This window comes from Lampris incognitus, chromosome 5, assembly GCF_029633865.1.
Source record: "Lampris incognitus isolate fLamInc1 chromosome 5, fLamInc1.hap2, whole genome shotgun sequence".
In the NCBI taxonomy this organism is placed as follows: Eukaryota; Metazoa; Chordata; class Actinopteri; order Lampriformes; family Lampridae; genus Lampris; species Lampris incognitus.
Genome location: NC_079215.1, coordinates 53,580,534 through 53,588,997, shown reverse-complemented (window position 1 = coordinate 53,588,997; position 8,464 = coordinate 53,580,534). Strand labels below are relative to the sequence as shown.

The window sequence follows — 8,464 nt, the reverse complement described above, 5'->3', positions numbered from 1 at the left end:
ACAATTGTCACTAGAGACAAAGGGGAAATGGAAGGGCAGAGCAGAACAGGGCAGAGAGGCGGGACTGAGGGAGGAAATGAGAAAGAAAAGAGCAGGTTTTCACAAAAAAAATGCTATACATATTTTACATTTGCTATATGTCAAACGTCTGCCTTGTAAACTTTTGTATGAACTTATAAACTATATGTGAAATAAATAAATAAATAATTCTGTCTGCTCCTATGTACATCTGTACCTGTATGCATGTATATATATATATATATATAGTTGTGTATATCTATGCCTGTGTTGATACAGTATCTGTACCTGTGTATATTTGTACCTGTGTACGCGTACTGTACAAGGACCCACAGTGCGTCAGCGTCCACCCCCTCCATCTTCACTTCGTCTTGCTTGGCCTCCCTCACGTCGCTGGTGAACATGGCTGCAAAGTAGTCCGATACCGACGAGAGGGACCAGTCTAAGACGGGACAGAACATTGGGCGGTCAAGCCGGTGCCGGAACAACCCATTAGGGATCAGGATCAGGAACACTTGATTTGCCATTTAACGAAATATTGTTTCCCCCAGCCAACAGCAGTGCAACACAAAGACAAAAACACATATCCAAAAACTACGAGAACACATATCCAAACAAACACATATATTCAAACTAAACAAAAACAAAATAACTGTCCGGGAGAATGAACGCGAGCTGATGACTGTGTGAGCTAGCAGCTAGCTTAGCCTGCCCCACTTCCACATCCTGTCAGACTGCCCACAGCGTTTCCTCTTTGGGCGCAGCTCTGGGCAGGGCCGTGGTCCTTGGGCCCACCGGATGCAGCCGACCAGGCTCCCTCAGCTGATCCAACGCCAGCTCTTCCAGCCAGATACCTTTGACTCACCTCCTCGCACGCCACACAACAACACCAAAAACACAGTCAACGCTAGGTGAGGCCGCTACCAGACCGCCCTCGGTGTTATCGGAACTGCCGGTCTGCATGGGCTAGCAGTTAGCTTAGCCTGCCCCGCTTCCACATCCTGTCAGACTGCCCACAGCGTTTCCTCTTCGGGCGCAGCTCTGGGCAGGGCCGTGGTCCTTGGGCCCAATGGATGCAGCAGACAGGTTCCCTCAGCCAATCCAACGCCAGCTCTTCCAGCCAGACACCTTTGACTCACCTCCTCGCACGCCACACAACAACACCAAAAACACAGTCAACGCTAGGTGAGGCCGCTACCAGACCGCCCTCGGTGTTATCGGAACTCCCGGTCTGCATGGGCTAGCAGTTAGCTTAGCCTGCCCCGCTTCTGCGTCCTGTCAGACCACCCTTGGTGTTTCCTCTTCGGGCGCAGCTCCGGTCAGGGCCGTGGTCCCTGGGCCCACAGGACGCGGCAGACCAAGCTCTCCCAGCCGATCCAGCGCCAGCTCTCCAGCCATCAAACGAAGACACACTTAGACACAGATGTGGACAAAGACACCGCACGGATGATTCTGGGTGAGGCCGCCGTAACCGTGAATTCGCTCCGCCATCTTCCCAGACCGGTACTGAGTGAGGCCGCTGCAAACATGAATTCTCACCACTATCTTCCCACACGGAAGCGGAATTACCACAGCAGCGTCAATTCCAACCGCAATAGCCCTCCCAAACCTGCCTTCCTACATCCCCCACGACATCCCATACTTCTAGACATGCTCTCTCTCTCTCTCTCTCTCTCTCTACAGTATATACACACTCCTGCAAAAACAAACATCACTGGCCTAACAGGCTGACTCAACTCTGCTAATTTGCATACCAGCACTATTAGGAGCTTTTCAAGCTGTTTTACTTCTGAGTCAGATTCTGATTTTAAAGGGGCATAAGAAGATTAGAGGGAGGGAGGGAGGGAGGGAAACCGGGGCCTGAGGAAAAAAAAACCCAAAAAAAACCGAACAAACGCCGCTTCAAAAGAGACGGCAACAATGAAATCAGTCTGATGTTTTACAGTGGAAAGAAGGGATGCGAGAGAGAGAGAGATCACAGGAAGGATAAACAAACACCGGCGTTTCTGCTCTTGTTCATTAAGCTGCAATGTTTCCCTTCAGCTGCAAAAGTGTCAATATGATGAAAAATTCATCGTCTGACCTTCTCGCCGACCCAGTTGCGGTTTCGGCAGACTGGTGTGTAAGGTCAGAAATCGTGTATCACGGCAGCCAAGCCCGTCTCCACCGAACACAAGAAATGTACCATTGTAAGTCTCCTGTTCAGCTCGGCTGGCTTGCCAAACGAGACCCTACCCTAAAGGACAACGGGAACAAATCCCCCAGTTAAATGATCTCCATACTCTATAAATCACACCCTAGGTGATTTACTCTCTGATTTCCACATTAGCAGTAATATATTTGCATCGCTCCGTGTTGCAATAATGCAGAGACAGAGTCCCTTCATGACGCCCTGGGGATGCGAGGAGAAAAAAAAATGTTCAAGGAAGAAGGGAACATGGAGAAGATAAAAGGCTGGAGGATGGGTGGGGGGGATGAGGGGAAGGGGGGGAAGGCTGATCAGAGAGAAAGGGGGAGGAGTAGGGAAAAGAAGTAAATGTGAGTTTTAAATCCATGCATGCTGTAGCTGATGGGGAAGGAGAAAAAAAAAAAGAGGACAGGACGGGAAGGATGACGGAGAAGAAAGAGGAGCCGAGGATGGGAAGGCAGGGATACGGGGCGGCTAAATTCCTTTACTGACGGAGAATTTGTCCGTCGTTAGGAAGTGAGGGTAGGCAGCACACACTGGATGAAGCTGACCGACTCATCTACAGACAGACAAAACAAACAGTGGTGACAGGGGAGGGCTAAGATAAACAGGAACAAATGAGATTTTTCTTTTTTTGGGGTTTTTCACCCCAGTTGGATCTGGCCAATTACCCCACCCTGCTCCGCCCCCCTCTGCCGACCCCGGAAGGACTGCAGACTACCACATGCCTCCTCCGATACATGTGGAGTCGCCAGCCGCTTCCTTTCACCTGACAGTGAGCAGTTTCGCCAGGGGGACGTAGCACGTGGGAGGATCATGCTGTCCCCCCCCCCGAACAGGTGCCCTGACTGACCAGAGGAGGTGCTAGTGCAGCGACCAGGACAAACACCCCACATCCGGCCGGCTTCCCACCCACAGACACGGCCAATTGTGTCTGTGAGGACTCCCGACCAAGCCGGAGGTAACACGGGGATTCGAACCAGCGACGCCCCAGTTGGTAGGCAACGGACTAGAGCGCTACGCTAACCGGGGTGGCCAAAGGAGATTATTCTAACTAGAAATGGGTTTTTTCTGCTAAGGTGGGCATTCCTCAAATTCTAACAGTCAAGATTTCCAACTAGACACACACACACACACACACACACACACACACACACACACACACACACACACACACACACACAGTTCTCAAAAAAGATCTTACTCTGATCTAGCACACTACTTGAATATTGTGGGAGCACGTATTTTTCAATTTGCATGTGTCCGTCTTGGTAAGTAGACCAGCTTATGGGTGACGGGACTGAGCGAGAGAGGGAGAGAAGAGGGGGAAGAGAGAGGGGGGGAGAGAGAGAGAAAGGGGAAGAGAGAGGAGAAAGAGAGACAGAGAGACAGAGAGGGAGAGAGACAGAGACAGAGAAAAAGGCGGAAGGGAGAGAGAGGAGAAAGAGAGACAGAGAGAGGAGAGAGAGACAGAGAAAGAGGGGGAAGAGAGAGAGGAGAAAGAGAGACAGAGAGACAGAGAGGGAGAGAGAAAGAGGGGAAAGAGAGAGGGGGGAGAGAGAGAGAGAAAGGGGAAGAGAGAGGAGAAAGAGAGACAGAGAGACAGAGAGGGAGAGAGACAGAGAAAGAGGGGGAAGAGAGAGAGGAGAAAGAGAGACAGAGAGACAGAGAGAGAGAGAGACAGAGACAGAGAAAGAGGCGGAAGAGAGAGAGAGGAGAAAGAGAGACAGAGAGAGGGAGAGAGACAGAGAAAGAGGGGTAAGTGAGAGAGAGGAGAAACAGAGACAGAGAGAGGAGAGAGAGACAGAGAAAGAGGGGTAAGTGAGAGAGAGGAGAAACAGAGACAGAGAGAGGAGAGAGAGACAGAGAAAGAGGGGGAAGAGAGACAGAGGAGAAAGAGAGACAGAGAGAGACAGAGACAGAGAAAGAGGCGGAAGAGAGAGAGAGGAGAAAGAGAGACAGAGAGAGGGAGAGAGACAGAGAAAGAGGGGTAAGTGAGAGAGAGGAGAAACAGAGACAGAGAGAGGAGAGAGAGACAGAGAAAGAGGGGTAAGTGAGAGAGAGGAGAAACAGAGACAGAGAGAGGAGAGAGAGACAGAGAAAGAGGGGGAAGAGAGACAGAGGAGAAAGAGAGACAGAGAGAGGAGAGAGAGACAGAGAAAGAGGGGGAAGAGAGAGAGAGGAGAAAGAGAGAGAGAGGAGAGAGCGAGACAGAGAAAGAGGGGGAAGAGAGAGAGAGGAGAAAGAGAGACAGAGAGAGGAGAGAGAGACAGAGAAAGAGGGGGAAGAGAGAGAGGAGAAAGAGAGACAGAGAGAGGAGAGAGAGACAGAGAAAGAGGGAAGAGAGAGAGAGGAGAAACAGAGACAGAGAGAGGAGAGAGAGACAGAGAAAGAGGGGGAAGAGAGAGAGGAGAAACAGAGACAGAGAGAGGAGAGAGAGACAGAGAAAGAGGGGGAAGAGAGAGAGAGGAGAAAGAGAGAGGGGGAAGTATGTGTGTGTGTGTGTGTGTGTGTGTGCATGAGAGTGTGGGCACGGTGGGGGGTATGCACGTGTGTGTATGTGCACGTGCACGAGGGCGAGGGCGAGACGAGGAAGGAGCTTAATGTAAGGTCAATGAAAATTTAGTGCCAACAGAGGCTGATGGGCGGAGGGACGAGATGAAGGACAGCGAGACGGATGACGGAGGGAAAGGCTTAAAATCTTAAGGTCACTTGTACAAAGGGTGTTAATTAATTCCCCACTGCAGCGACCCATTATATTCATCCTCTGACCATGAAGTTCAAAACAGATGAGCAAACGGCAAGGATGCACAAAAAACAAAAGCCGTGTGAATTGAGTTTGTGTTGACAAACATCTTTTGGTACTTGTGTTTTTTTCCCCACTAAGTCAGGAGTACCAAGCTCTGTGTGAATGTGTAGATATTATGTGCACATATATAGGTCTGCACTGAGCGACAGTAGTACCAGTAGTACCCAGACAGACTGACAACTACCCACTGGTCTGAGTGTTTGTATTTGTGAGTGTGTATGTGTATTTTTTTTGTAGGAAATGGACTTACGGATAGGGTGTGTGCTGTCTACAAGAATAGGGTTGGGGTAAATTTTATCGATTCTACTTAACGATTCCGGTTCTTCGGTTCCGAGTTTCGATTCCAATATGATAAAAAAAAGAGGTCAAATGTTTAGATAACAAAAATATCTTTATTTTTTGAAGCATTAACTGAACATAACCGATGTAAATACACAGGAATAAACACCTCATCCCAGGAAAATACTGGCGTCCGAACAACACGGTCATATTTGTAGATAACGACTAGTGGAAAATGCTCTAGTTTCTCGTATATTCCACCTGACAACAACACAGTGGAAAGTAGTAACGGCTGAACCATTTGTGGATCGTACCATTTGGAGCTTCTTCTTGCTTGTAAGCTGTATGTATGTATGACCATGCGACAAATAACTCAACAGTTTTTCTTCAGAAAGATCCGCATATCAGCCTTCTCAGGTGGTATGCGGGCTCTTTCTAGACAAACAGTTTCTCCAGCGGTGGAGAAAACCCTCTCACTTGGGGTTGAGGAGGCCTGCACACACAAATACGAAAATGCCACCTCAGATAGCAAAGGATAAGTGGTTCTGTTGTTCCACCACCAGGCAGCAGGGTGATCAGATGTCACTGTTGGAGGCATCTCTTGGTACATCTGCAGCTCTCTGTCAGTCTGGTGCTGGATGGGCGTGGTGCCGTTTGATGATATTTTCCTCTTCAGGTCCTCTTCAGCAGCAGAAAACTCCTCCAGCAGAGATATTATAGCCCTCTTGCAGGGAGGTGGCTGCTCCTCCTCTTCCTCACTCTCCTCAATTTCTCTTTGTTGTCTTTTCTCTTCTGACTGCACTGTTACACCATCTTCTCCATGGGCATGCTCTGTTGGCTGCTCGGACTCAGTCAGCTTTCCTGTCATCAACTTTTCCTTGACCTGGTCCCCACTTTGTGCTTGAAACATGGGTCTAGTGCAGTGGCCTCTTCAAGGAAGTGTCTGATGTCATCACCCTGGTACTGCTTGGAGAGATTTTGCCAGACAGCCTGCTTCAAGCTGGACATAAACACTGTGTCTCTCTCTTGAAGTGCATCTCCAGCCTCTGAAGAATTGGAAGGACCTGGCTGCATGTGGGGCTCTTTTCGGATGAAACACAGAGTGTGGATGTGAATAACACTCATCAGCTGGACGAACTCCTCTGTCTTTCGGAAATCTTCATCCATGAGTCGAGCAGGTCGGTCCCTCTCCATGGGCTTTCTCGGACGCTGGTCTAAGCTGGCTGCTTGGATTGCAGGATACGGCTCAAGGAATCGTTCCTGCATCATGTAGAAGGAATTTCAATGAGTTCGAACAGCCAGGATTAGGGAGTGTTGAGGCAGATCTATGCAACAAAGAAAATCACACATGGACTTAAAATTGATCATGCATAGGAAATTAGATTATTTTTTATTTTAACAGTTATTTTCCTAATCTGTGTGTGTATTTAAATGTGTTTCATCTATCCATCCATCTATTATCCAAACCGCTTATCCTGCTCTCTGGGTCACAGGGATGCTGGAGCCTATCCCAGCAGTCACTGGGCGGCAGGCAGGGAGACACCCTGGACAGGCCGCCAGGCCAACACAGTAAATGTGTTTTAAATAAATTAACATAAATTTTGGTGCTTTGTGACAGACAATAATTATCTTATCAATATGACATCCAGTTTCTATTTGATCTAGTTAGCTACATAGTAAGACATGAGATGTATGTTGTGTTACTTGCACTGTGCTAAAAAATGTATTGATCCTGTAAAATGTACATAATAGTTCAGTTTAAATGAGCTGTCCTGTAAAATGGACAAATGAAGTGAACTGAGGGATGCTTACTTAGGACTTGTTGCTTCTCCCGAAGCACAGGCTTTGCCATGGATGTCCGCTTCATCCAGACGACAACATCCCTGATTTTGGCGGTCCGTTTTGCCACTGATTGCCAGAGGGTAGACACTTTGTGCAGCAAGATTTAGTGCGTGGGCAAAACAGCCGAGTTTTATGAATTGCAGCCTTGCTATTGCCACATCCATGTTTGTGTCATCGTCAACAGTGACAGCCACTATTTTATGCAAGACGCCAAATTCTTGCAAGATGTCACTAATTTCTTCATCCACCACTGGTCCTGTTTGTGATGTATAAACTGCATTTGTTTTGAGTACTTTTTGTCTCATCTTTCCCTCAGTGAAAAAGTGTGCTGTCACTGTAAGATAGTGATCTTGGGAAATGCTTGTCCAGCTATCGCTGGTTAAGGCAACTTTGCTAACATCACTGAGCAGCTAGCGATGCAGTCTGCATTGACAAATATTTGTGAAAGAATGGGTGGTTCTGAAGAGCTCAGTGAATTCAAGCGTGGTACTGTCATAGGATGCCCCCTTTGCAATAAGTCAGTTTGTGAAATTTCTTCCCTGCTAGATATTCCACGGTCAACTGTAAGTGGTATTATTTAAAAGTGGAAGCATTTAGAAACAACAGCAACTCAGCCACGAAGTGGCAGACCACGTAAAGTCACACAGCGGCGTCAACGAGTGCTGAGGCACATAGTGCGTAATAGTCGCCAATGCTCTGTTGACTCAATAACTGCAGAGGTCCAAACTTCCTCTGGCATTAACATCAGCACAAAAACTGTGCACCAGGAGCTTCATGGAATGGGTTTCCATGGCCGAGCAGCTGCATGCAAGCCTTACATCGCCAAGCACAATGCCAAGCGTCAGATGGAGTTGTGTAAAGCACGCTGCCACTGGACTCTGGAGCAGTGGAAACGTGTACTGTGGATTGACGAATCACACTTCTCTGTTTGGCAGTCTGATGGACGAGTCTGGGTTTGGTGGATGCCAGGAGAACACTACCTGCCTGACTACATTGTGCCAACTGTAAAGTTTGGTGGAGGAGGGATAATGGTATGGGGTTGTTTTTCAGGGTTTAGGCTAGGCCCCTTAGTTCCAGTGAAGGGAAATCTTAATGCTTCAGCATACCAAGACATTTTGGACAATTCTATGCTTCCAACTTTGTGGGAACAGTTTGGGGAGGGCCCTTTTCTGTTCCAGCATGACTGTGGCCCAGTGCACAAAGCAAGGTCCATTAAGACATGGTTGGGTGAGTTTGGTGTGGAAGAACTTGACTGGCCCGCACAGAGCCCTGACCTCCATCCCATCAAACACTTTTGGGATGAACTAGAACGGAGACGGCGAGCCAGG

The 8,464-nt window shown here is 48.3% G+C and overlaps 1 protein-coding gene across 1 annotated transcript; it reads right to left on the bottom strand.

Annotated features, from left to right (window-relative positions):
• Positions 1-5,448: 5,448 nt before the first annotated feature.
• On the bottom strand, positions 5,449-7,358 carry LOC130112256 (zinc finger BED domain-containing protein 4-like). The gene is made up of 2 exons (XM_056279539.1): positions 7,107-7,358; positions 5,449-6,619 (listed from the first exon to the last, which is right to left on the bottom strand). The coding sequence occupies exon 2, from the start codon at positions 6,202-6,204 to the stop codon at positions 5,668-5,670; it is 537 nt and encodes a 178-aa protein (XP_056135514.1). The 5' UTR covers positions 6,205-6,619; positions 7,107-7,358; the 3' UTR covers positions 5,449-5,667.
• Between the last annotated feature and the right edge of the window lie 1,106 nt (positions 7,359-8,464).

What these genes read in the sequence shown, in the direction of transcription:
- LOC130112256 (XM_056279539.1), bottom strand. Translation starts at nt 6,204, where the DNA reads ATGTTTCAAGCACAAAGTGGGGACCAGGTCAAGGAAAAGTTGATGACA.